The sequence below is a fragment of the Pocillopora verrucosa genome, chromosome 6, assembly GCF_036669915.1.
Source record: "Pocillopora verrucosa isolate sample1 chromosome 6, ASM3666991v2, whole genome shotgun sequence".
NCBI classification, from domain to species: domain Eukaryota; kingdom Metazoa; phylum Cnidaria; class Anthozoa; order Scleractinia; family Pocilloporidae; genus Pocillopora; species Pocillopora verrucosa.
Genome location: NC_089317.1, coordinates 20,258,023 through 20,285,979, shown reverse-complemented (window position 1 = coordinate 20,285,979; position 27,957 = coordinate 20,258,023). Strand labels below are relative to the sequence as shown.

The following is a 27,957-nucleotide window of genomic DNA, read 5'->3' as shown; positions in this document are numbered from 1 at the left end:
TAACTGTTAAGCTTTGTGGATTTTATTATGATTTTATGGTATAAAAATTAGGCTAGTATGGAAAAATCAACCAAAAAAAACTATTTTGACAATGATGTGTGGCTTGACTAGAAGTATTTTATTGCTCAACCTTTGAACAGTTTGTATCAGTGTGTGTGAAAAATTGTATGCATGTACTGTGACTACCAGTAGTTATTTTTAAACTTTTCCTTTTCTGCACCATCTACATAAAAAGATAGCCAATGAAAATGCCATTTTTCTTTTACAACCAGTTATTTATTTGACAACTCATACAATACCTGCAAAGTTGCAGTTCTCTGACTTCATATTATGACATCATTGTAAGGTAATTTGTTGCAAAAACCTCTAATTAAAGATTAAAACACTTTCTGAACTATCTCCAACATACTTGGTTCAGTGATTTCTACATTTATAAAACGTAACAGATAAGTACTTAAAACTTTAAAATATCACTAGCCTTGCTTTGGGCTTGTGATTTCAATGCACTCACAAAAACCTAGTTCACATACACAATAGAAACCAATCTGAGGGCAGCAATGAAAATGTAGATTGCAGCCTTTGCTGATCCTGCTTATCATTGCCTGGTACAAAGGACATGTGAAAATTGTTGAACAGGGATATTTGTGTGGCGACAATGCCTGTTAACTGAAAAGTTCAAACTGTTGGTTTTACATTGTTTGTGTGGTTAACCCTTATGCTTAACACCATAACATCAGTATGCAGAAGAGTCAACACTGTTCCTCATACATTTCTCATGATGCCAATAAGAATTTGTTTAACAGTCAAGAGATTTATTAAACCTTTCACCCCCAGAAGTGGTTAACATGAAACTTCTACCTATAATATCCATACATTTTTCAGCAGACAGGTAATGAGAATATTCAAACTTATTAGGTAGAAGCTGCTATCTTGACCTAGCACCAAGTTCTCATAACTAATTTACAAAGAAATGGGTAACAGCTATAGGGGAGAATTAACAATCAGATCTTAGGAGTTAAAGGATAAACTGGCAATCATTTCCTTAACTCTCATGAACTTAGTGTTTGATTCAACAAGGATATAGTAAGGCTAAACAAGATAGGTACCAAGCAAATCTACAGGCTGAACTGTTTAGAGCTGCAGGAGTACAAAAGGAAATAATTTACCCTTCAACTCCCACGATCTCACTCCACGATCTCTCTCCTTACTGTCTGTCATATAGTTCTTGTGATGTTAGTTTGGAGAATTTGATATTGGATAAATTAATAATCCCCTAATTCATATTTTCCTTTAATCTCATTACTTGTCTGCTTGATATTGTATTGATATTGTAAGGAGAAATTCTGTCTTGGTCATTCATAGGAGTTAAAGGGTCAACAATAGTGCATGCTGCACTCATTCAATTACTAAATAATGAATAAATTAAAAGTACATCTGTGTAACAGAGTATCAACAGTAAATTTGTATAAACAAAACACAAAAGGTGTGAATCATGGCACATCAAGATTGAAAAAAGTGCTTGAGACGGTCCTAGTAAGTTGGGCAGTGCAGGTTTTTATAGATTCATGGTAAAAAAACGTCTCCTAATTTGCTTCATGTTTACTAAATCAATTAAAAGTCAATCTCATTGCTTAATCACATTTAACTAGCATTAACTACCCTATGAGATACCTAAAGATAAATTTTTTAACTATTTTTTGCATTTATAGATTCATGGTAAAAAATGTCTCCTAATTTGCCTCATGTTTACAACATCACTTAAAAGTCAATCCCATCCCTTAATCACATTTAATTGGCATTAACTACCCTATGAGATACCTAAAGATAAATTTTCAAAAAATTTAAATTAAATTTAAATTTGCATTTATCGTTGGTAGCTCTGGTAGTTTATAAGCTAGTTTATAAGTCTAAGACTTTATTTCTTGAGTTATTAGTTCATGACCTTCTTATAAGTGATGTGCAGATGTTTTTGGTGTTTTGTGTTGCTTGTTTCCATGAAACACTCCATTTCCAGCGTATCTGGATCCTTTAGTCTGAAGATCCTCTCCACCTGAAACATTAAAATAATTAAATATAGTTAATTTAATTTGACATGACAATGACAATCATTCGGAGCCCAGCTGTTCAAAGGCAGATTAGCACTAACCCAAGGTTAAATTTTATTCTAGGTTTCTTTACTCCTTTGTTCAAAAGCTCTTGTGAGATGATTTTTTAAATTCCTTTTAGTGCATCCAAACATCAAATTGTAGACAATAAAAGAAAAAAGAGTTTACTGAATTATTTTTTAAAGCTTTCAGATCTGAAATTGGATTTCACACTGACCCTGAGTTATCTTAACCCCACTAAAAACAGCCAGGCCCTGAATTCTAAAATCTTTCAGACCATAAAACAAATCATTCGGCAATTACTGTAACTATAATGGTGCATGTTTGAAGTAGATGGAGGTGTTGGTTATATTTTTATGTTCATTTTTTAACAGGTCCATACTTCCATACTTTCTTGTTTCCTCATTGAAAGTGGTTTTAACCAAATGCTAGTTATTGTTAATCAACCAGTTGATCACTTGTCATGATTACAATAGTTCAGCCTCTTGGAAAAAACCATAATTTTACCTGTAAATGTCTGTACTGACTCAAAAATAAATTCACTGACCCCTTTTTTTAAACAGCAGATCAAAATTAATTCTGTTTGCAAATTTCTAAACCAAACTGTTTTGTGAGGATTAATTTAAGCTTGATGAAATGCACTTTTTAAAGCAACAAACGTGAAATTATGGTATTGTTTTAACTCACTACATGTGTTATTGAAAAATAACAAAACAGTTTTTAGCTGAGAAAAAAAATTAGCCCTTAAGTTATCACCAACAATAAGTTTTAGACCTTTTAACTTGATTTACCTTTTGGACTTTTGGGTCAGCACCAAAACTCGCTCTTCCAACTGAGTGAGAGACAAGATGAATCTCATGTCCCTTAACTTCACCCTCCTCAACTTCAGCAAGACCTGTGAATGAAAAATTAGTTGCAGCATAGACAAATGAATAAAGGGGATAGAATTCTAAAGAAACCGTGGTGCTACATATTATCAACTGAATTGATAATGTAAATTGGCCACCATTACAAGTTTCCAAACTAACATTTTGATCGTTAGCCCTTTGTCAGAGCGAATGGCATAGGGCTAATGGCCAATTTATGTTACCAACTCAGTTGATAATACTAAATTACCCTGCAGCATACACAGTCTTACTCACAGTATCTTTAACCACATCTTGTCTTTGTGGTTTAAACCCTTTACACCTTACATTACATATCCTTATATACTCAGCAGCCCACTACATTTCCAGTGGTACTGACATGGATTACTTTTTAACAATCAAGAGGTTTCTTATGCTGATGATCATTTTCTTCATTCTCATGACCTAAATGTTTGATTTAGGGGAGATTCTGAAAGGAGACAGTGGATGCTAGTCACTCTTAGAGGTTAAATTGAGTGTTGGCAAAAATCTACTTTGATGTTAGTTATGAGAATTGGGTTTTGTATCAATGATAAGGCAGTTAGAACAGTGGATGGCAATGGGTTGGGTTAACTTTCATCTTCTACCTCATTTTCCCCCTTCACCCTCACAGGCTTGTTCATTGTGGCTGTAACCAGTTTTACAAATCAAACATGGCCCTTTTACTACTTGATGGGATTGTTGAGCACTATACAAGCTTAATGTGACATGTCTACCTGTATTCTGTGCTATAATGAAAGCAAGTGATGATGTTTCCGGTTTGACTTTAAGAAATCCAACCTCATGGTGCATTGGAGCTCCCTTTTCCAGATGCCACGTTCTGGAGCTTAAAGAGTGTATGGAAAAAGGCACAGAGTGAATCTTGATTTACTATTAAATTTGCTTAATTTTTTTTCAAAATAACGAAATACTCCAAATGATTTGTAAGTAAAATGTAATTGTTCATCAGGAGTCTGAGGCATTATTCTCCAGAACTTACTTAGTTTTATTATTGTGGACATTGTATTGAAAGATTGTAGCATGATTTTTATGATCAATTGCCATGAGAACAAGTGATTCCCTAGATTTAGAGGTTGTTAAATGGGTCTGCAGGAAAAGTCCCTATCTCTATAGGGTATGACCTGCAAACATTCCTGTGCTTCTGTCAAAGGTAAACAATAGTGTCCCTTAATGCATGACATTGGTTAACACGCCACAAATGAAATATGTCATTAGAGCCAAGAAAAATTGGAAAAAAAAATTTAAAAATAATGATAGGGCTAGACAATTAATTTCAGTTTAATTCTGTCAGTAACATGAGTTATTAACAAAAAAAAAGTAAAACTGGAATTTTCAAATTGGAAATAACGGAAATTAACATGAGATGGTGCTTTATTCCACCTTGTCTCACTTGCTCTTCTTCATTGAGAATGTGGGCAACCAGTGCACACTCTCAACAGTGATGGAGAGAAAATAGGGAAGGATAGGTGGATGAAACCTGTCATGAGAGGCTGCAGGTAAATAGAGAGGGTATGAGACCAGATGAATTGCACAAATGGTGTCACTACTGCCACAACATTTAAATTCCACCACATGCAATTGAAAATAATGGTGAATGCAAATTAGATTCTCTATACATCCGGTCTTGTAAGACTCCAGAGAACTTAAGCCTCCTCTCACAATGGGTGATGCATTTGAAAAGCAGAAACTCATTTTTCCAAAATTAAAGCATGCGCATCTAATGAAATGTACAGTACACACTGTACATATGCTAGATCTGTTGTTCTAAAGCAGTTTCGCTGCAAAATGCGTATTTTAAAAATTGTTGGCCATAATTTTCTTACCTGTAAGAGAGCATCGGCTGTCCCACGTGATCAAAGATGATCTCTTCACCATACATGAAAGGAGAAATTGTTGGATAAACACCACAGCCTTCACCTTCCCACTTTCCAATAAGCCAAGAAACCTTGCTCAATGCACCGTGCAGGGCTGGCTAGAAAAATTTCGCCACATTAGTCAAACTAATGAATGTCGCCCATTACAGGTACTGGCCTCTAAACCAAACATGCATATTTCGTCTGACCAACATTTTGTTTTCATCTTTTTACCGAGTTTATTGATAACAATTGCAAGAAAACACTGATAAAAAAAATAAGTATGGGTTATCCACATTATGAAAATAAATAATTGATCGCTAAGAAACGGTTTAGAAATTTCTTTTATGGAAAGACATAAACAATCGCAGCTACCTGTCTTTCAGCCAAAAAATTGAGTTTCCACGATTTCCTAATTTGCAGCAACTCAGTTTGACACGAAAATACGAAGCAAACGACATCTGCAAATGTGAAACTCACCTTTTCTATATTATCTGAACTCATCGTTCTTCCGGACAATAATTTGAAGACAGGGAAAGTACGACCAACACAAGTGCGTAGGAAGCTTTTGCAAACCTTATGTAGCATCCCTCATCACCTTTCGTCAGCGCGCGAATGCCTTTATTTCCCCACTGGTGCGAGTAAGCTGTTTTAGAAATTCTTCTTAGTTGTTGCCTCTATCTCTTCTTGGATTCAATCGAAATATGATAAATAAATATGTTTCTCTTTTTATTCCAGACACAGAGACAAAGCCAATCGCATCGTCAAACACCGTCCATTTCAGTTCTTCAAAAAAAAAAAAACAAACAACAGCTCTAAGAAGAGCAAAAACTGACTGACCTTACCCCTCTGAGAAATGATCTCTCTTTGAAAGCCGCATAGACACTTGGGAATGATGCGCCGTTGGAGGTAAATTCAAACGAATGTTTGTGTTCGAATTTGGGCACATTTCATGCACGATTATTTATTTTGCGTATGAACTGCTCTTCTAGTCGCCGAAATTGGTACTTCGTCCCAAATGTGAACTAATTATGCCTGTGGTAACGAGATCATGCAGAAAACAAAAGGGAAGACCGAGGATCGAAGACGCAACGCCAGCGACCTCTTGTATCGATCGTCGAAGGTATCCGACACGTTCTTCTGTGAAACGAAAGATACCTGTAACTCAACAAGACAAGGAGAAAAATGATTTAGAACCACCCTCTAAGGTAAGAGATAGTGACTTTTATGTTATTCTCCATATCTGAATGAAAAGATCATCTGAAAGATGTGTAGTCTAGACATGTTCAATAGTTTTAACGGCCTACAGTTGAGAACTTAAAATACTTTTTTATAGCAAAAGGAAATTGATTAAATCAATTACTGTCAAAAAAAAATTCTTAAAAAACATGTCATGTACTTACTAGGAATGCATTTTTTGAGATGCATTTTGTCGGCAGTATAATTTAACATAACCACTGCGATCTTTGACAACCTGCGACTGATGTATGTCGACGAAAGTAAATTTTCAGCGCATAATTATATTATATCAATTACTGAAAAAAATTTTCAAGGAAAAAATTTACAATGATAATAAGATCAGAAGTTGTCTTTGGAATATGAATTCACCATAGCTACTATACGAAGCTAAATTAACTATATTTGAGATAATGGCAGCATGCGAGTCAAAATTTCTCTCTAAATTTAAAACTTCGTTTGAATTTTAATTGTAACAGAAGGCCCCAAGCAACAGATCTTCCAGAAATGTTTCTAAAACTTCCAAGAAGTTACCATTTCAAGATATCAGTAACACTTTAGACCAAGATCAAGGTGGTGGTAGTAAGTCACATGCACGCAAAGTTTCAAGATGTGTGAGTCACAATAATAACAAAAAAACAGCCAAGTCACAACCTAACAGAGAAGTTGTCAACAGCGAAAACCATGCAGGAAAAGGAAGTCCCTCTTTAGAGAAAAACGATGGTGTTCCTGATGACAATATTGTGGACCCCAAAACACCTGCTGGTTGCATTGCTGCAAGGATCAAGAGTTACAGTGCCTTTCGTCGCAGTCAGAACAAGAACCAAGTCAGAAGTGATAAAGAGAATGCAAGTTGCTCTCCAGTTGACCCAGCAGCAGTTGCATCTCTCCCAGAAGAAGTCAGTCCTAGTTCTATAACAACGGGTGAGGAAAAGGAATCGGAATTTAATTCTGATCCTGAGAGTGATGAAGATATTCTCTGGAGAATAAGCAGGAGTTGTAATGTTCAAAAAGAGGATTCCACACCAGATAGTAAGGTCAGCAAAAAATATTTAATGATAATCAAATAATGATAATAATAAAGATACTTAAATGATTTAACAGTGGACAATCCAGGAGGTGTCTCTTCCTGTCCACTGTTTCCTGGTTGAATTGGAATTTGGAATGTTGCTTTTTGTGGAGGGGGAAAAACTGGAGGACTCAGAGAAAAACCCTTGGAGCAGGGATGAGAACCAACAACAAACTCAGCCCATATGTGATGCCAGGTCTGGGAATCGAACAAGCATCAGGGCCTCTCAACAAATCATGCACTTGGTAGAGGTTAAGATGAATTATACAAAATACATGTTATACTTCTATCAGGTTTTTTTGGAATGTGAAATTGTTTCTAAGGCTAAATATTGTTAAGAGATGGGGAAAAGGCAGAGGGTTGATTTTTCTGTTTGTTGCACCTCAAAAATATTTTCTGTTTATTTCAGGTTATACAAACTTTGGTATGTGTTTTTTCTCAATTGAGCTTCAAAACACCAGCTATCAGTAGCTTCATTCCTTGTTTCTTTATTTATAAATTCCAGTCAACTGATCAGAGCTCTTACAAGGAAAAGTACTTCACCCTGCTATCCGCGATGAAGCAAATACAGAACACATTTCTCAGGGCTCAACAAAATGCAGAGAAGAATGTAAAAGGTATCTCTTAGATAATCAGCTCATTATTTTATATTTGTGTTTGGCAAATTTATTTTGGAATACATACACCATACTGTTTTGAAATCCATTTTGGATGGATGCCCACCTTGAATACAAAGTTTGTCTCATCAAGAGTAAGCCTTGATGTGTAAATTGTGTGATTATTTATTTTTGTTTGAGAAAACTTAAGTCTTGTAAAAGAAAAATATTTAGTGTGGTCAGGCCTTGGAGACAAGGAGGAATGGTGTCATCACAACTGTTGGTACTTTTATATCTAATAGAAACACTTACTTTAAGTTCTTTGCACTGGATGGTTTATACAACAAGATTAAACTTCAGCTTAGGGTTGAAAATGTCCATATGACTCGTCTCTTCTGGTCATAATTATCTTTTAAATTCATGAAAGAAGTCTCTTGTATGTGAGAATTTACATCCTCTCCTTTGTTTCAATTCTCATTCATACAACTAGCTGAAGTCCCCCAAAAAAGTTTAAATTGTTTTAATTTCCTTATCTTTTTCTTAACCAGCATATGACAATTTTGTGAGCAATCTGAAATCAACCCTCAGCACAGAACAACAGAAAAACTCTCTCCTGAGTGAAGAGCTAAGGATGAAGAAGGGATCTGTTGAGAGATTACGCAGTGAGCTTGAAAATACAAAAGAGCAGTTGAAATTTATGAGAGAAGATAAAGGTAACTAAACAGAAAAAAAGTGATGTTGTTTAGACTGTTTTTAGTGTATTCTCAAGTGCTTCTAGTTCTGCTAGGACCTTGCATTGGCTTCTCACTTTTATTAAGAGCTTTGTGTTGTTTTAAAGTTAGTAGCAATTGCAGCTATTTCTTGACAAAGGGTGGTGGCCGTACACAACAGAGGACATCCCTTAAGTTAACCATGCCCTTCAGATTTCTTAATTAAAGATTTTCTGCCATGATTTGGTTTTTAAATTTGTAATTTTTGTTTTTATGAAACGGACAAACAAACAAACATAAAACAAATAAGGCAAGTTGGCTCACTAATGAAGGAAAAAGTTTTTCAATCAACTTTTATTTAAACATTCTCCTTGAGTTATTGCCTTAGGCAAACAAACTTGCATGTGCAGCTGATGCAAGCTGTTTTACTTAGTTGGCACATTTGACATTAATAAGTGTGAATTAATTTCTTTACTTTTCATGAAAAGCACTCTTAAAAATGTACATGTAACATCAAAAAATTCATTTAGTTTTAACTGGCTTTGATTAGGTAATACACTAAAATTTTGTAGCAAAAACTCACATTACAATGTGTGCCTATCAATTGCATTTTTCAAATCTAATATTAGTCAATATGGCTTTATTTTCTGTACCAGTTGAAAATTAATGCTTTTAAACTAAATGAGACTACTTAACTCAACTAGATAAAATGCTTTTAGGATCTTGGAACTCAACTGATGGACGATATAGAACTTTACTTTGGTTGTTAATTACTTTACTTAATATACAGCTGTATACAAGAGTACATAATCACTACATTCAGTAACAAAACAAAAGGTCTTTGCAAGCTTTCCTCGCTTGCCCTTCTGTTAACTAACTTGGTTTGGGTAGGAAGGGGGGAAAGTTACCCTGGAGCAGAATCTGTGTTATTAGTTAACATAACAAGTTAGGAATCGCGCATATCTATACAATATTATACCAGCATGTTCCAGTCAGGCAGGTTTGGTTTGATATAATATCTTGACTAGTGCATAGGCCGGAATTAAAGATCTCCATTGTGGATTGTTAATAGCTACAGATCAAATTTTAGTTATCTTCCACTATTTCGTTAAAGGCTTGCTCAGCTTGCTCAAACAGGTCTTGAAGCATGTTTTGTAAACGGACCGCCTCGTTGAGATCCCTCCGCAACTTTTTCAAAGTTTGTTGTGACAAAACATATGTTCCTGCGTTGGCCGCAGCAAGGCCAGTAAACACAGCAATGCTTGCTAGTGCCAAGCCTCTAGTAAAGGAAGTAAGGTTGTTCCAGGTGTGGAAAAGTTGGAAACCTTGCGTCCCGGCTGTTACGAGATTGACAACTCCATCCACTGCGGCGTAATCAGCCATGAGGTCAACACGCTGTATCTTGCCATCAATCTTAATTCGTAGGTCGCTGATTTTGGAAAGAGTTGAGTTGAAATGTGTGTTGATTCTTCCCATTTTCAGGGGAATACCGCGATTTCTCGGATCTCTTTCGCAGGTATCCACGAGGTCTGTGACCAGCTGTTCCATTCTTTGGAGCTTGCTGTTTATCGTGCTGAACTCATTAGGGTTGCTGTCGATGAGATTTGACGCGTTGGAGATGGTCTTCCACGCCATGTAGAGCTTCACGCATTGAAATACTGCGACGAAGGCTGATCCATAAACCATATCTGTGATAACCTTGTTGCTCTCTTTCTTCTGGAAATCTTTTATTGCGTTTAGAATCGCCTCTTTTGTTTTTTGATGGTCAGTGATTTTGTCTTCTGCAATGCGCTCGTACAGTTCTAGGAGAGGGATACCGAGTTCATTCCAGCAATGCTCTAACATTGCCTCTGTGGCGTTTTTCTTTTGATAGTCGACAGCTCTAAGTATGGCATCTTTACCATCTTCTGTTATTCTTCCGAGCATAGCTTCAATGGTTTCAATGTGCTCTCCCAAAGTGCACATCTCTCCGACATTCGAAAGGGCTTGGCGAAAGGACCATCCGCTCTGACAGAGATCAAGAACGTACCCGAGGATTTTACCCATGTTTCCTTTGCGTTCTTCCTCAGGAAGTTCATCCCGCATCCTCTGTATTGCAGCAGCATCGTCCATGTTCAGCGACTACGAGTAATGTTGGAAATGAACAAATTTGGAAAATCGCCTTCTTTAATTTATACGTTTCACATGGGGATTCCCCAAGAAAGCGTGACGCAACACTCAATAGTTAGTCACGAGAAGTAATCAACGGCAGCCAACGATACCTGTTCCTCTTTGCAAATTCTACTGGTTCTTTTAAAGTATGGAAGTGTTATCTAAACAATATTTTCACTGATCACCTCATACTGTCACATATATGACCATACTTAAGGAATCTTTGGCGTTTATTTTTGTATGGGAATTTTCCCGGCTCTAAGTCGGTGGCTATTTCGGTTTCGGATTTCGGCTCTCAAAGATTTTATCAAGCAAAACAAAAACTAATCATCAAAATAGCACTATTTATACAGATAATTCTATATTAAAATCCTAAATGAGTCACACCATGAGGTAGAAGTCGGAAATCAGGGTAGAGAAAAATCACTAACCCAAGAACGAAGATCAAAAGTAGTGTTACTTGCTTTCTCCATCTGCTCTTAGGGAAATTTCCCAGTGTAACACGTCACAGAGACAGGGTCTTTTGCATTGACCCACATAGACTGAAATTATTTTCGTTTATAATGGTAATTTTCCCAGAAAAAAACATTGCAAAAACATGCTTTCAGTTGAGTTTTTCTGCACACGTAGGCAGAAAAATTTGCTGCACAAAACTTCGCTCACATGTAAACTTTTTGTTGTCGGGCAATGAAAAACCACTCAAGGAAATATTCCTTGTTGAATTCACAAAAAAGAGAGAAAAATTCCGTATTGCTTAAGATAAAATATTTATCCACTTCTCCAACTTTCAAGTCCGAGTTGTTATTGCAAATTTTAGATACTAGTTCGTCGAAAAAATGTTGCACACAAAAATTTTAGGGCCCAATCCGCCGTAAAGGTGAATCGCTTCGTCCATCAATAGAGCGTTTAAGGGAGAGTTGTGATATTTACGAAATTTTTGAGTTACAACAGTTATCCTGACTCAAAGGTAGTGGCTAAGTCATTGTAATACTGGCTATCTTATGGTTGGAAATAATGTGATACATACTGAAAAAACGTTGTGACTTCGTGAAATTAAATGCTCGTATGAATGGACCAACAGAATCACGAATTAAACTTTTATCTAGATACCGCGCTTGGAGGAAAGTGTAATCATAAAGAACTTGCGTAACTATCTTGTAAGTCTGTACTGAAGAAACAAATGTTTTCATAACAAAAAAGTTTTAAACATGTTAACTTCACCAAAACCTCACAGGACAAATATATGGCTAGATGACCAAAGTGGCTCTAACGTTACGTCACGCAAAGTGCCACGCACCCAATAACACATTCATTCAAAATGCATTCGTTTACGGAAAAATCGTTAACTGAATCCAATTATGAACTTCTTTCAAATACTTTTGCTGTTTTCCTTTATTTTTGGATCTAGAACGTGATGAGTTTAGGTGAAAAGATTCTTTGAGTTCGAAAAAAAAACCAGATTATTTTTGAGAGGAGAACAATGTTACCGACAACATATAATTATTTTCTTCCATTAACAAACATATTTGAAATTTAGGCTTTTATCGCATTTTCAGATTCGATATGGTAACCAAAAATTTTGTTCGTCTGGGCTAAAAATTCGCCTAAGGACGCTGTTATTTTTACTGTTGCGGCTCAACAATGGTGCAAAAGCCTTCGCTCATACCATGGATGCACTTTAAACAGTCCAAATGCTAGATGAAAGCAGAGAGGCCAATAACCTCGGTAGCAGCTGTTTATTAATAGCGTTTTTTGATTCTCTTCATCTGAATGGACTTCTGGGACCACATGCGCGTCTGACTAGGTTGCCAAGTTGTTTTGAAAATGGCGGCGTTCTTGGTCGAATTCCCAGCACAAGGGTCAAGTTTCCCTTTGGAGGCCTAAAAACTAATTCATTGTACGTATACTTTTAAGTACTAAGGTTAAAAATTTATATGTACACTGTTGCATACTTCTTGTTTAGACCGGCATTCAAACGGCGACAGGTTCGTCTGATAGGCCTCTGTGAAAAACCGAATCTATTTGGGTGTGCTGCTACCGAAATAAGTCACTGCCACTTCATTTTATCGCACAAAGTCACGCTAGTCTGAATTTGTGCGGTTTTTCGCGGCTATATTTTCTGTCGCTCGCATTAAGATTCTCACAAAACTCCGCCATGTCACACACACACCAGGGGCGTAGTCAGGATTTTTCAAAGACGGGGTCACATTGTGTGTCAAACAGAGGGTACTTACCAGATTGTCATGTCGACCTCCACGCCGTGTTTTACTTAATGCAACGAAAAAAAAAGGCTTACCTAGGCTAAGCCCTTGCACGCAAAGCAAAAGGAGGTTAGGTTTCCCAGCTTTCCCGCGTAAGTTGCGAAGCTCAATTTATTCCCTCGCACCACCTCCTCCCCCACCTTCCCCCCAACCCCTACCCACCTGTCATCAAATTTACATCAAAGCTGACAACTTTCAGAAGGTTTTTGTCAGCGTATATTAAATTTTCTTTTTCCAGTCTTAAACTTTGCGATTATCAAATAAAAAAAAAAAGTATGAAGAAATACATAAATTGACTCAGGCCAGTTGCTCAGCAATTGTGACAATGATAACTGCAGAGTTGGTTTTGAAATGTTTCTACTTTTTTCTGTTACTTGCAGCAAATATGAAGAGGCATGAGCAGGAGGAAGGTGAAAAGAAAAAGGATTCACCCAGAGAAACATCTGAAACAAATAACAAAGAGCTACTGGTGAGGGAGTAATTAGATTGATCAATCTCGAAAATTGACACAACAGAGTTTAGGGAACAGAAAATATGGGACAAATACATCAGGATTTCTAGTTGTTTATGAGTTTTGTCGATGGGAGATGCGGTGAATCCATGGTTAGTACGTTAGCCTACGTGTAGCCGTACCCTACCCCCTCCCTCCCTCCCAGGTGAAACGGTTCCCTCGCCTCTGTTTCACCTTGCGGGGGTAGGGTACGGCTACACGTAGGCTATTAGTGCGTTGGACTCCAGGTAGAGATGTTCGGGCTCATGCCCTGACCGAGAGCAGGCAGTTGTGTTGTTTTCTTGGGTAAGACACTATTCTCACAATTCCGCTCTCCACCGCTAAGGAGTATGAATGGTTGTAAGATAATTCAGGAAAGCCTGACAATTTGTTTGCATGTTTGTTGTTTTGTTGTTGTTGTTTTATTCTTTGGGGGGGAGGGATGGAGTAACACGCGATGGACTGTCATACCTTTCAGTGGGGGAGGGGTTCAACAACAGAATACTCATGGTCGCTTCATGCTTTTGGTATTGGGATTAGCTTTTGGTATTAGGATCAGTCACATGTATTGACGTGGTCTCTGACTTTACCTTTCCATGGGCTTTGCCCAGTTATCTTGAGTCATTACTGGTGTTGAAACTCTTTCCACTCTCAAGAGCCTACCGGCCGCTTAGAGCAGTTTTCCACAGTGTCGAATATAATTCGGTGTTTCCTTGGTCCCGCTGTACTTCGCTTCTCAATTGTTCTTTCTCGAGCAATCAGATTCAAACTACAATCAACCGCGACTTGATCACCCGCGTTTTCCTGCGCACTAGACGGGCTACTTGAGATCTGACTGGCTCCCTGTGATTTATTCCTTTGATTTGATTGGCTGTTGTTGTTGATTTGGTTTTCATTGTACGGCACATAGTCGAAATACCCTTGTTTATCCTGGTTTCTTTTCTGTGAAGCGACAGGAAGTCTCATGCTGACCACCCCTAATAAGCAAAAAATTCGACTTCCAATCCGATTGAGGCAAAAATAATCTTAAACTTTGTAATAGCAATTTAATGGTGCGCTTTTCGACTGAGTGTCGTATAATCAGAAAAAAGAAAAATAGCCTGAGGGGCCAATGAGAACTCAAAATAAGCAAACTGCATAAAGCGCGGGAAAACGATGGCGACCAAGTCGTGATTGGTGTTAGTTTTGTACCTGATTGGATGAGAGAGTGGTGCGAGTTTTCTGGACCAATCACGAAGCAAAGCAAAACCAAAGCAATACCAGAGTATTTTGGACTCTCAGTAAAAGTTTCTCAAAATACATATTATGCTTTTTATTCAGTCATTAACTTACTTTTTCCAACTCTTTGTCTTTTCAGCAAGTGATTGAAGACCAAAAGAGTTTGATTAGTTTTTACTCTCTTCTAACGGGAATTTCAATGTCACGAGAGAACACTTGTGAAGATACAAGCTCCTTTCACAGCTTCAATTGCACTTTCTTTCCAGCTGAGAAAACAGCTCATCGTAAGTGTGATCTGTTATGAACTTTGCTTTAAATGGCCCCAGTAAAAGGTTTAGCCTCAGGGTGAAACACATTTGCTGGTTTGCCTTTTTTGAAACACATTTCTTCATTCGAAAACACAAAACCATGTTTTACCAACAATAAAGGGGGTAAGTTTTTAAAGAAACTGTCAGTAGTGCTGCGTCTGTGGGAGAGTATAACAGGGTAATTTAGTATTATCAACGTTACTGAGTTGATAACGTAATTTTGCCACCGTAAAGAGTTTAAAAGCTGATGTTTCCAGCTTCAGCCCTTCGTGATAGCGATAGACGGAGGGCTAACGCTCGAAACGTCAGCCTTTTAACTCTACTGTGGCCAATTTACGTTATCAACTCGGTTGATAATACCAAATTACCCTGTTTTACTAACAATACATGACTTGACGTAAGATACGAAATTTACTATTATATAATAAGCTGAATTCAGGATGTTTTTTTTGTTGATCGAGGAAGTGTAGATCGAAAATGGCACTGACTTTTCGCTACTGTTACCTCACCGCCAGTCAATCTTTTTTCAACACCGTTTAGAACAAGCGAGGTGTTTCTAAACAGAAAGTGACGTCACATCTCACGTTCCTTTTTCCTCTCGCTCCCAGTGTCCTCTATCTTGTTCTCTCCAAAAAGCACGACATTGGACCCGAGGTTGCTATTAGCTCCCAAGCCCCTCCTTCTTTGAAAACTTATAACTAGCGTCCGGAAGGATAAGTCTTACCCTCTAAGTAATTCACTAATTGCCTTAAAATGTTCTTCCTGATAAAATTGTCCTTATACTAATCTCGTACGTAAATTCTGCCGTGTACGTGTACTGTATTTGGCCGTGGAAGGTCTGGGTACGAGGCTATTGTTATATACCAAATGTGTTAGTATGTTATACACATTCCAACCTTTTTCTTGTTTCCCACTGACAGGTTTGCAGTTTAGGCTGACTCACGACACAGAATTTGATGAGATTGAATACAGTCCTAACCCAAAGAGCCCTGGTTCCGAAGATATTCTGTTGAACTTGCCCAATTATCTCCAGGATAATATGTTTTTCGGTTCTGATCAGGCTACGAATTTTATGGAAAAATTGTTTAAGACAGTTAAGGGGTAGCAGTATAATAGAACTTTAGTTATTTACCAGTTTAGTAACCTGCAAGCAGGCCCTTCGTTTTAAGTGCTTCGGTTCGAGCGTTTCTTCGACCGCGGGAAATTTTGGTGTACTCTTCCCAACTCAATCGTCTCAAATCTTTCCGCGGGCGCAAAATTGCGCGTCCTGCAGCGCTTATGATTAGGGCTCTGGTCGCAGGCTACCGGTTTAGTAAGTTTAGAGTAGTTATTAGGGTTTTTAAACTTTCTTTTGATTTATAAAATTAATCCAAGAAACTGTTCATGTGAAGGATCTGAGAGCAAATCTTCCAGTCACTTTGGAACACTTTGGAACACTTTGGGGGGAGGGGGGGGTCGGTCAATTGGAGGATTTTATTGTGTCACAGTAAAATTTACCTGATCCCCACCAGTGGCTCTGTAATATTCTAATGATACCCCCTCATTGATAGTCAATTTTTTTCTTTAGTCTCGCCTCTATACTCTGTTGTCGAGGACTGATCTCCCCCCCCCCTTCGCACCCTCTGAAACCACGTTATCCGCCCCCCCCAGAAAAAAATCCTTCCTTCCCTTCCTTTGCCGCAACTGATGACAGGCCTTTTGTTATTTACCAGTTTAGGGTAGCTATTAAGTTTTTAAACTGTCTTTTGTCCGATGCAACTGATCCAGGAAACTGTTCTCAGTGCCGCAAATTAAGATTCTGACAGTATGTAGAATTTTTCTTTCGTTTAGAGTAACACCTTCTTCCCTTTATAAAGGTAGTACTTAGTAAGTATACTTTGAGGGAGAAGTTAGCAAAATTCTTAGGATTTTCATTTTCTTCAAAACTTGAATTCTTTTCTTTACAAAACCATCTCAGCAACTTAATATCGATTACATTTTTACGATGCTGGAAACTTAGTTAGCCTCTTACGGGCACATGTGGCATTCTTCTGACTTTTTCGATACTTAAAATATTCGATTCTTTACCTCTCAGTTGCATATGTTTTATTTTTGAGCGATCGTTTTTTTGGTAGTTGTTATTGCTTTTTTTAACTTTACAAGTATTTTTTAATGAAATTGTAAAGTTGATATCTCCATAGTCAGTCAAATCTAGTCAGTTAATAATCCGAGTAATCATAATCCAGCCCGCTCGCTTCCTTTTCTTTTGCTCTTTGCATGTCTCACTGGTGGAAGAGTGAGACTCCTGTAGCCACCAGGTCCGTTTTGTTTGTATTTGTTTCTTTATTTTTTGTTGTATTTAACGTTCAATTGGAACCAAGTATGCTCTGTATGAAAATATGTACTATTTAAAATGGGTACTATAATCACTTTACCTGGCAGTATGGCCATTTAGCTGGCCAAAATGGTGACTTTGAGGATTGCTTAATTGTTCAGACTGTTTTGTGATTTTATTCATATTTTTTTCGTTCTCAATGCTTTCCAAATTGAGGATAATAGTAGTACAGTTGATGTTCTTAGGCTTAAATTTGTTTTGGGGTCTTTTCTTCTGGGTTAGGCCTCATACACTTTAATACCCGCGAACATAAAATATGTTATATTTTAACTCATTTACCTGAACCACGGTGTATAATTAAATAAACGGGTATATTTTGAGTATAGTGGAAGTGCCTGTTCCACACGCTTTGTTTCACATCTCTTTCATAATCCGCTTACCCTTGCCCTGTAGGCCTACAACTGCTTACAAATGGGCTTAGGATATTTCAAAAGGAATCATAGACAATTGGTGCAATTTTTTTCTGAGATATGTAAAATGACGTTCGAAAATGAAAGTTGAGTTTAGTCTTCCCCTCGTGACTAAAACTTCGTCGAATATTTTTTCCTATCAAGCTGTAAGTAGCGAAAAATTATACAAAATAGTAAACGTTTGTGCCTAGCGATGCATGTTCTGTATCAACCAAGAAAATTTTTCTTCTCCCATGTTACTTTTCCCAAAAATTTTAACACTTTTTTGCCCTGTGGGTCAGTTTTTTTCATCCGTCAATTAAGGCAGCTTGAAGCGAATTATTTTTATTTTCAATATTGGCCAGAGTTTCTTTTAATTTTTGAATTATGCTTTGATCGATTAAAATTTTAGGTTGATATTGGGTTTTTATCTCAGCTTCCTCAAGTCATGGAAAATTGAACATAGAAGCCGAGGAAAATTGATGAAATCATGAATCTCATGCTGTACATCGTTTTTAATTTTTCCCCACCAGCGGTGCGTCAGACAGTTTTAATTAATATTGGAAGGATTGTTTGAATATTCCTGTTTCTATAAAGCCTTCCCTAACCTTGCAATTCCCTTTGGCAACTCGAAAACATTAATCAAAGTCTAAAGCGTTTGTTTCTTACAAATCATCGACGATCGATCGACGGATAATCGCGCACAACTATTAATAATTTATTAATCTTATATTTTGAGCATAAACACCAAGATGGCGGCTGGTGTTCTGGCGACGTCTGTGAATTATTCTTCTTCACAGTCGTCGGCTGCTCCTTTAAGCCGATCCCAAATTGGAGGTTATGATGCAGATTTTGTAAGCCCCATATCTGCTGATTACTTATGTCCTATCTGTCAGCTTGCTTTTCGTGATCCTGTTCAAACCAGAGACTGCGGCCATCGATTCTGCGAGTCTTGTTTGGAACCAATTTTACGGTAAGTAATGAGGGAATGTCTTTCTGTTCTGAAACAAAAGAGTTGTTCCTCAAAATCCATTTAATTTCTGTTACAGAAAACCTCCAGCGTTTTGCCCGATCGATCGAAGAACTTTAACAAGGGAAAAGGTAAGAGATGTTAGCTCATCTCGTAGAAAATATTTTATTTTGTACTTCAAATCTGGCAAGGCAAGGACGAGTCGTTCCTCTGTTAAACATATGTTTGTAATCGAAGCTATGGTATGTAATCTATGAAATATCCACAGTTTTTCTCCTTTCTCTACACTTTGGCCTCATAGTAAGGAAAAAGTAAAGGACTCAAAAGGTTTGTTTTACGGAAGAAAAATCTTAAAATCACGGCTCTTTTATTCAATGTGTCTAAGGTCAGGGCGATCTTGAATCCACAGCGTCGAATTTCCGACGCTCAATAACGCTCATATTTTGTTAAGGATGATATATGTTTAGGGGCACTGAAAGGCAGTAAACGAGGTTCCTATTTCCCATTATTTGGACTTTTTGACGCTTAAGGATCGAATTTTAAATCCCAAATTGCTTCTTGTGATCGTTTTAATAAATTTCCACCTTCTAGGATCAGTGTAATAGATATGATAACCCTATAGGCCTATGTTTAAGGTCTGCGATCTTTCATTAGTGGAACGTACTTGCACCGATAAACGAGAACAAAAGTATGTCCGAGGTCACATAAGTGATTACAAATGATTACAGTAAAGGCTGTAGGAGATATATCATTGAAGCACAAAATTTTAACCGCACAGTTTTAATTTGAATTTTCCTTTTCGCGTGACTGAATTAACACAATTTCTGAGTGAAAAATTAGCCTTTGTGGTCTACCTCGCCGTCGTCTCATCTCATAATTGCTTTAACAATACAATTTCCTTTTTAATTTTTCTTTTGCCTTCATTATTCTGTGGTATTGAGAGCCAAATCAAACAATGTAATCTTTTATTTGCTCAAAAGCGTTGCGAAAGAAAGTAAGAGGTCATAGATATGACGTGAAACTTCTTAATCTTAACAAATTTTAACCCGACAAAGACTGTTCTATCTTTCATTCACTGTATTGTTTCGGGTTAAGCAAAGTCAGGATGATTTATTTCTATACATTTTGAATTTTTCTCAATGCAAGTAGATCTTTAATTTTTCGTGTTTCGTGTTTCTCGTTAGGGGTAATATTGATTTCAGAGATGTCCAAGTGTGTTAATTAGTTAATCGAATCACAACTTACAGTTAGGCTGCAGGAATTCTGGCAAAATGACAGTTTTAAATGTAAAGATTGCCCTTTTTAAATTTTTCAGAAGTAAAATGATTTTCAATCATATAGCCAAAAAACAGGAAAATTTATGAAACTCATAATTGTAATTATTATCTTTTTTTTTTAATTTGCTTTGAACTTTTGGTCAATTCGTCAGCCTATAGGATAGATTCTGCTATCATCAGAACGTTCTGATTTTTGAACAAACTGCTTTCAGTCTCTCAATACCTCATTCAATACGGACCCTTATCATCTTTATCCAGCAGTGTCTCCAAGCAGTTGGTGTCTCCTGGGTCATTCCCTTGGGGATTTTCACAAAATTATTGTCCATCTGTCTCTGCTGTGGCACCAATTCCTCACGCTGCCAAAGACATTACTGACCACACCCATCCTAGGTCCAAGGATCTCTCTTCTTCCCCGTGAGAGAGTAGCATGACCACACTTTGATGGAATCTTTTTTCTTTACATGGTCTTTGTTCACTTTTTCTTCCTTCTACTCTCTCCAATTTTATCTCCCATGAGTTTTTCATTGATCCGATACCAAATTCTTGTAACCAACATCAAAAGGATTGTATAACAGATGGTAAAGAGCATTACTACTGAGATCTTGTTAAAAATCTTAACCTTGATTAATTATTTCTTCATTATTATTTTTTATAAACCTCATCAGTTTTATAGTGAGAAAAGAATTGTGTTGAAGACTTCGGTGGTAACTTCATCATGAAAGCCTAAGTAAGGCTAAGTCTAAGGTTTAGGTCCAAAGAAAAATATTTTGAACTCTCAAGGAAGTGCATTGTTGGACATTGTCTTCAGTTCTGAAGAATGATTTTGATTGTAAGAAAGACATTGTACTCATTCTAACAGCATTTTTTCATCTGCTTGTAATTAGAACAGAAAAAGCCAGAATATCTCTTTATACCATGGAGCTATGTTTTTTCCCCTCGATTAACTATGGTTTTTTATAATAATATTGTAACTATGTGAAACCCATCTCTTTAGTTTTAAATCATTTCTCTGATAAATGTATATAAACATTATAGATATAGTTAGAGCATTCTTGGCTCATGTTTATTGTAAGGATGCTCTGTAATTTCTCTAAATAGACCACCCTTAATAATACAGATGTACATGTGGAGCTTGTCTGATATGCATTTTCTTGATAGCAGTGTCTACCTATCCATTGGTATGGCACTCAAAGATTCTTCAACCATTTTTACTGATCAGTTCCACAATGTGTTAGTAAATCTCATGCCTGGGTGAATAGTTTGAGGATTGCCTTTATGGAACAGACAGAGCCCAGTCAGTGACTTAGCTTGACCTTTTCACATGTCTAATATTTTCCATTTGTCACACAAATGTTGCAGAACTAATGAGTTGATAGGTAAATTTTGTGGGGAAACTAGCTTTTATCAATATTAAGCAAAGGGTTAAAGGATACATTTGGTTAAGATCTAAAGGGAGAGTCTATCCTGTGTATTCCTAGTGTAACAGATGGGGAAAAAAATAGTCACTGGCCACCTTTAGATTATTTCTTGTAGATTTGTAGCACCTTTCATATGCCATTTTCAGAACAATGACTTGGCACTTATGCTTGACTTTGGGCATGGAAAAACACATTCATTTGTGTTTAGTCTGCTACCTCTCATTTACACATACTTATCATGATGTTAGCTTTTCAAAACATCCCTTGATTAGGTAACGCATTTTTTCTACCCTGTTATTTCACTCTCTACCTGAAGTTTCCAGTCTTTATTCATTCAGGTAGTAGTGTATAAATAGATGAGCTGTATGTGGTGTGTTTATGACTTTGGCAACATGCCTTAAATTTCCAGTTGTTGTTTTGTTTGATAACAGCTCCAATTCTGCAAACCAAATAGATAAGATTGCTTCTCATCAGTTGTTACCCCATGCACTGAAAATAATCTGTGATATTAGAATAATATCTATAACATATGGTTTATGCTGGTGACATATATTATTAAGCTTTTAATTACTTTTTCTTGTGAACACTGAAATCTGACAGTATTACTTAACTCAGAGTTTTCTTCTTGTATCAAAAGCTGCTCTTTGAAACCTTTGGCATGGCAATGATATCAACTCTAAACTGTTTTCCTTGAATTTCTTTGGTCAAGGTCAAGATTTTTTATCTTACATTTGATCAAACAGTTGGTAAACCAATCTCTATGAATTTCGGTGTCTAGTAATTGAGATAACACCAGTGGTTGTCAATTAATTCTCAGTCAGTCTCTCATTTATTTCCTTTAACAACAGTTTTTTGTATCACAGCATGACTGTGATAAACTGTGATTAACTGTGATGAACTGTGAATAGTCTAAGCTTCAACTATATTTTTAATTCCCTTGAAAGATGTGCATATGGTACTCTGTTTTTAAAGTCCTTGAAAGTCGCAGCAAGGTTGATGTTTGTTCTGTGTCTCTCTTTAAAAAAAAATTCACTCTCAGACATAATTAGAGGACAGATTGTGTCTGGTTTATATTGAAAGGTATAAAATAACATTTTAGAGACATGTTTGTTTTGCCTGAAGCGTGACCTAAAAAGCTCTTGATTCTAAATTGTGAAGAGTGATTTTTTTAGCTCTGGCAGGTGTCTCAAGGAGCTTGATGAACGACAGGTAAATCTTTCATCAGTTATTGGCAGAAGTGACCTGTATGTTTGAGAACTATGGCCTTCTTTTTGCTTGGACTCTCAAGCCTAAGAGGAAGCTCTTTTGAATCAATCTTTGAAGCTAATGATGTATAAATGATATTTAAATCTGCCCTTTCTAAATTAGCATAGATCAGACATCTGTTTGTAGACAACACTTGTAGAAATAAGTTTTGCTTGCACTCATGATGAATTTTGACTTGGATAACGTTTTTGTTAATCTTAAATATAAAACATATGTGGCAGTCATTTGATTTTCATTTCAACTCATACTCATTCTACTCAGCTCAGCCTATTTCAAAGTTTATGGATATATCTTCAGCTCATCATTCTTAACAGTTCTTTCCTTTGTCAATAATTGATATACACTCTATTTGACTTACTGGCAATTCCTTCTCATGTCTGTGCAAGTTAGGATGTTAAATAAGACATACTCCAGGTACAAGGTCTTATTTCTTCATGTAGAAACACATTCTCTTAGAAGCTAAGCTAGGTATTGCAGAGAATTATTCTCGAATTCTGTAGTTAAAAAAGAAATGATATCGTTTTCAATTTGATGCACAGTGATTGGAATAGTGTGTTTTGACTAAAACTAAGCAATGTAATTGAGACCAAACAAAAACAACATTTTATTTTAATCTTGGTAGCACCTGAATGATAATTCAGAACCTTTCAAATCCAGTATCAGCAGTTGGTAGATTATGCATAACTGTCTCTATAACAAATACTATCCAATATATTCTGTTATAGATACACAAAAGGTTTTACGTTTGTGAAAGCAAAACTTGAAATATTCGAATTTATCATTTGATGCTTATATATTGGGAACATTGGATGGGATTTTTCCATATACAGCAACATACAGCATTCTGTTATTAGCAAGCTGTTAATTGAAAAGCCCCCCTTTTACGACAATTTGAATATGTTGTATATACTCACTTTGATGTCATATTTCAGGTTTACCCTGATAGAGCATGTAAAAGAACAGTGTTGTCATTAACAGTAAAATGTTACAACAGCGGCAACGAATGTGACTGGACAGGAGAACTTATAAACCTTCCTGTAAGTATAAGACACTTAATAATCTCCTCAGTTTTCTGAAATGCTCAAAGATTCTCAAAATATATTTGCAGTACACTACCTTGGCTCTAAAGCACCCTTAATTGCAATTCTGTTCTTGATCAAAGCAGCAGTTTCGTGAACCCTTTACATTGACATCAGTATGCATATTCTCCATACGGTTCTTTGTATATTTCCAAAGGTGCCTATGATGAGAATTTTTTTAACAATCAAGATCCTCTTTTGTAAGTGATCATTTCCTTTATTCTCCTGACCTTAATGTGTGATACAGGAGTGACACTGTAAAGAGAAATTAAGAGCTAGTCACTTGCAGGGGTCAAAGGGTAGTTATAAAAAGTTGGTGAGTAGTTTTGAAGGCCTGGAGTTTTATCTGCTAAATCATGATTTTGTTTTTCTTTTTTTCTGTTCAGAATCACCTGGAAAACTGCAAACGAGTTCCAATAAAGTGTATCAACAACTGTGGAAGAACAGATATACCAAGAGACCAGGTGTTTTTTTAATTTTGATTGAATCATATGTAGTAGTATTAGACTAAGTACAAAATGTAATCCAACACATATTTTTTCAAAAAATCAACATTGTTATGTTTATTAATGACTGGAAATAGATTTGCAACACTTGAATCTCTTTAACATCATTTGAATTAAGTTTTAAGAATGAGGTACTGTGTATTGATTGGATTAAAAGCCCGACCTTGAATGAGTGCCTATCCCATGGGCAAAGGTGAAAAAGGTAAAGCCTGAACTCAAGCTAAGAAGTTCATCCAGCTGGAGCTTATTCTGGTTTTCTTATCATGAAGCAATTATGAATATGGCTATTTCCCCAGTTGGATGGGATGTTAGTTCATGGCAACCCTGTAGGTATGAAAATTTTTTTCAGGGCTTAGCCCTAAGCCTTGTTCTGCTTGCTTCTTCTTTCAACAGATGTCAGCCCATGTAGATGCAGATGGGGACTGCCCATTGGCTGTTGTACCGTGTCAGTATACTGACATTGGATGCAAATTTAAGGTGAGATTGCATTGGGGTGTTAAAACCATATCAGCATCTGTCTTGGAGTCTTATTTACATAATTTACTTTTGCTTTAACAGTATGACAGAGTTCTTAAGTTTATTTTCTGGGAAAGTGTGTGATTTTGAACCACAAAGCCATTGATTGTGATGCTGTGGACATTAACTTTCCAGGGGGAGGGGGTGTGAAGGGTATGGGGCATACTCCCCAGCAGATTTTGAAAAAAAAGAAATAGCTTAGATGTGTAGTACTCTATCCTGAGCATTTGTGGATATTCCATGTTACCACTGTGTGTTCAGCATGTGGAACAGGTCTTTAGTGCACTGACTGGTGCATCTTTGTTGTGACTTTGCACAGAATTCCTGTTGGAAAGAGTTTGAAGCCAGTACATGGAGATTAAGTAATGAATTGTATTTAGAAAAATAATTATTTAATTTATTGATATTTAACTTAAAGAGCAGCTTGCTATCTCAAAATCATTATAGTCTTGTAATGTAATGGTATGTGCACACCATAAGGAAACGTGGGTAGTTCAGAGGGTTGACTCCTCGTCTCCAGGTTTGCTTTGAATCACTAGTCTGCTCAACAATTTTTGTTAAACTGAGATATTCTCATTGATATGCTGGTAAACATGTTCTTAGGGTCGACGTAATGAGATGGACAAACATGTGCAAGACAATATGCAAGTTCACTTAGATCTGGCACATCTAAGAATAAGAGAACTTGAACAAAGACAGGAGTTTGTGTGCACAAACGGAAAGTTCCTGTGGAAAATTTCTAGCTACTCGCAATTATTTCAGCAGTCAGCCACCAAGAAAGAAAAGGAGAAACTGTGTAGTCCGCCATTTTACACTGGACAGTATGGTTACAAGCTGCGTGCAGAGGCTTTTTTAAATGGCTTGGGACAAGGAAAAGGAACACATCTTTCTCTATATGTTGTTATTATGAAAGGGGAGTATGATGCAATACTACCATGGCCTTTTCAGCAGCGGGTGGATTTTGTCCTCATTGATCAAGATGACGATGTTGGTGCACGGCAAAATAAAGTATGGAGGCTTACTTGCGACAGGGACAGTGATTACTTTAAGAGGCCAAACAAGGTTAAGAGTCTTGGATTTGGTTGCCCTAAGTTCGTTTCTCTGGAGACTCTCAGAACTAGAAACTACATTCGAGATAACACAATTTTTATACGAATCGATGTGGAACCTTTGGATGCATCTTGAAATTATTACAATAATTAAATTCTCTCTCATTGCATAGACTGGATTCTGTGCAATCTGTAATCATTTGAAAAGCCATGTTTTATCAGCTAGAAGATGACGCCCAATAGTTATGCATATAAAGCTAAGTAATTACAAATTCTATGACGAGGTCCAAGGCATCTTATCGCTTTAAGACACTCCTCTTATTTGTCTTTGAGAATTATATGAAACGATCATCTAAACCCACAAGTGGTAGGGGATGACAGTAACTCTCAAATAGATAAGAGAGGGGACTTTGGCCCGTCAAAAACTCTTAAAGGTACCTCCCCCCTTTCTCTGGACATTTGTTTCGAGAAATCTTAGCAGTTTAATTCTTTGTCTCATGAATAGTGGCCCCAGTAGATACTTAGTCATCAAACTTTTGTCAACTGCTAATAGTAAGTATGGTCTTTGAAGAATCAGCGGAAAAGAGATAATTTACAAAAAATATAATCATAACAGTACGGTTTGCAGTTTGCATCTTAAAATATCAAAGCTAATTAGAAAAAGTTGGAGATTTCTTCCTGGAGACCTGCTAAAAATAATTTGAATATGTCTTCGAAATAGTGAAGAAGAAACTTGCTTTTCGATGATGTTGCAGGTGATTTATCATTTTCTCATGAGTAAACGAAATTTTTCAAATCATAGGTAGATTATCCTACTCGGTGAAGAGATATTTCTTGAGAGGTATGGTATTTTTTATCGAAGCAGAGACAACGTTACTTTTTCATGTTAGGGGTGACCTTGGTGAGGGATCCACGATCAACATTGTAAAAAGACTTCTGCAAGAAGAATAGAATAATAAGCCTTACCGCCTACTTTACTGAATGTCAACGGTAGACTTCTAGTTTCTCAATAGTTCATATGAAGAAATATATGCATGCAGGTCAGGAGAATGAAACACCTGAGCACGAAAAGATATTCTTCTGGTACTAATTTACATTCTCTTAACTAACATATTGTAAGCAATACATGCATGTATGTAGATTAGGGGAATTAGATTCAGTTGTTAGAAATATTAGCTAGTAATGTAGATGAAATAGCACATTCTCTTTTTGTTTAGATTTTTCATGCAACGCGAAGGAGAAAGAGTGTGTGATGTAATTTGGGGAGATCGCAAAAATTCTTGCCTAAAGGAACACCTGAAGGCATATATATATATATAAATTAAGTGAAATTATTTTAAGCCGTCTTGAAATTATGAATTTTATTGTTTACAGTTTATTTTTCCTTATTCAGAGAGATGTTTATTACGGCATAATTATATTAAACTCATTTTAACGTCGTTGCATTCCATAAGTATCCTTGCATGAGAAGGCGAGAGTCGGGATTGCGAGTTTGCAGGGAGGTCTGGGGCAAACCTTCCCGACCTCGAGGGATAATCTGTGGTGAACCGAATTTTTGTCATTTCCTTTTTTTATCCGTCTTACGTAGAATACTTTCCTCGCGAAAGGCTCCGCAGTCCCTACAGGACCACTTTTAGGGACTTATCTTTATACCAGGGCTCACGGGATGTTGGGAAAACGCGAGATGTCAAACCGGAGGTCTAAACGCGTCTCGCGACCGGTGCAATAATAACTCCTGCGGGGGGGGAGACACGAGAAACGTTTACTGGTCACAAGCCGGAGGCGAGTGATTTACGAACCTTCCTCGTGTTATCTGGACATCCCAAATAGGTTATTACGACGGTAAACCGATAGAAGGTGCAGTGTATTGCTTTTACAAAATAAGTTGAAACAAAACTGACAGTCAAGATTCCTCCTGACACAGAATGTTTCCTATTTTTCCTATGGGTTTACCGGTTCAATAAACGAAAGTTTTTGACCAATCAGAACGCTCTTGATATGGATGTTGTTATATAAAACGGTATGTGTCGTCCTAAAGGTTATCATTTTACGAACCGTTTCGGACGGAGCCGAGCCTACCAGGTGTAAAATCAGGCACGCTTTCCAAGGGAAACGGTATAGCGTATAAATGCCTTTTCAACTCAAAATGAATGTTAGAGAAAGAGAGGTTACCAAAGGTATCATTCAAGCTAAATTTTCGGTGAATTTAGC

General features: G+C 36.8%; 4 protein-coding genes across 5 annotated transcripts; 2 read left to right on the top strand and 2 right to left on the bottom strand.

Annotated features, from left to right (window-relative positions):
- Positions 1 to 151: 151 nt before the first annotated feature.
- Positions 152 to 5,641, bottom strand: LOC131792955 (peroxynitrite isomerase THAP4). 2 transcript variants are annotated; one of them, XM_066169208.1, is made up of 5 exons: positions 5,344 to 5,641; positions 4,834 to 4,978; positions 3,727 to 3,836; positions 2,897 to 3,000; positions 152 to 2,050 (listed from the first exon to the last, which is right to left on the bottom strand). In XM_066169208.1, exons 2-5 carry the CDS (start codon positions 4,887 to 4,889, stop codon positions 1,931 to 1,933), a joined length of 390 nt encoding a protein of 129 aa, XP_066025305.1. In that variant the 5' UTR covers positions 4,890 to 4,978; positions 5,344 to 5,641; the 3' UTR covers positions 152 to 1,930. The 2 variants fall into 2 exon arrangements, with proteins under 2 accessions (XP_066025305.1, XP_058966357.2); XM_059110374.2 differs by having other exon boundaries at positions 154 to 2,050; positions 4,834 to 4,982.
- A 136-nt stretch (positions 5,642 to 5,777) lies between these two features.
- LOC131794047 (uncharacterized) lies at positions 5,778 to 17,590 on the top strand. The gene is made up of 7 exons (XM_059111555.2): positions 5,778 to 6,071; positions 6,579 to 7,136; positions 7,674 to 7,785; positions 8,313 to 8,477; positions 13,267 to 13,355; positions 14,734 to 14,878; positions 15,823 to 17,590. The coding sequence occupies exons 1-7, from the start codon at positions 5,895 to 5,897 to the stop codon at positions 16,005 to 16,007; spliced, it is 1,431 nt and encodes a 476-aa protein (XP_058967538.2). The 5' UTR covers positions 5,778 to 5,894; the 3' UTR covers positions 16,008 to 17,590.
- LOC136281777 (uncharacterized) lies at positions 8,814 to 10,635 on the bottom strand. Its single transcript, XM_066168734.1, has 2 exons — positions 9,228 to 10,635; positions 8,814 to 9,071 (listed from the first exon to the last, which is right to left on the bottom strand). The coding sequence occupies exon 1, from the start codon at positions 10,584 to 10,586 to the stop codon at positions 9,561 to 9,563; it is 1,026 nt and encodes a 341-aa protein (XP_066024831.1). The 5' UTR covers positions 10,587 to 10,635; the 3' UTR covers positions 8,814 to 9,071; positions 9,228 to 9,560.
- An 803-nt stretch (positions 17,591 to 18,393) lies between the features above and the next one.
- LOC131792854 (TNF receptor-associated factor 4) lies at positions 18,394 to 27,185 on the top strand. Its single transcript, XM_059110279.2, has 6 exons — positions 18,394 to 18,638; positions 18,715 to 18,766; positions 23,529 to 23,633; positions 24,062 to 24,139; positions 24,575 to 24,658; positions 25,301 to 27,185. The coding sequence occupies exons 1-6, from the start codon at positions 18,418 to 18,420 to the stop codon at positions 25,880 to 25,882; spliced, it is 1,122 nt and encodes a 373-aa protein (XP_058966262.1). The 5' UTR covers positions 18,394 to 18,417; the 3' UTR covers positions 25,883 to 27,185.
- The last annotated feature ends 772 nt before the right edge of the window (positions 27,186 to 27,957 follow it).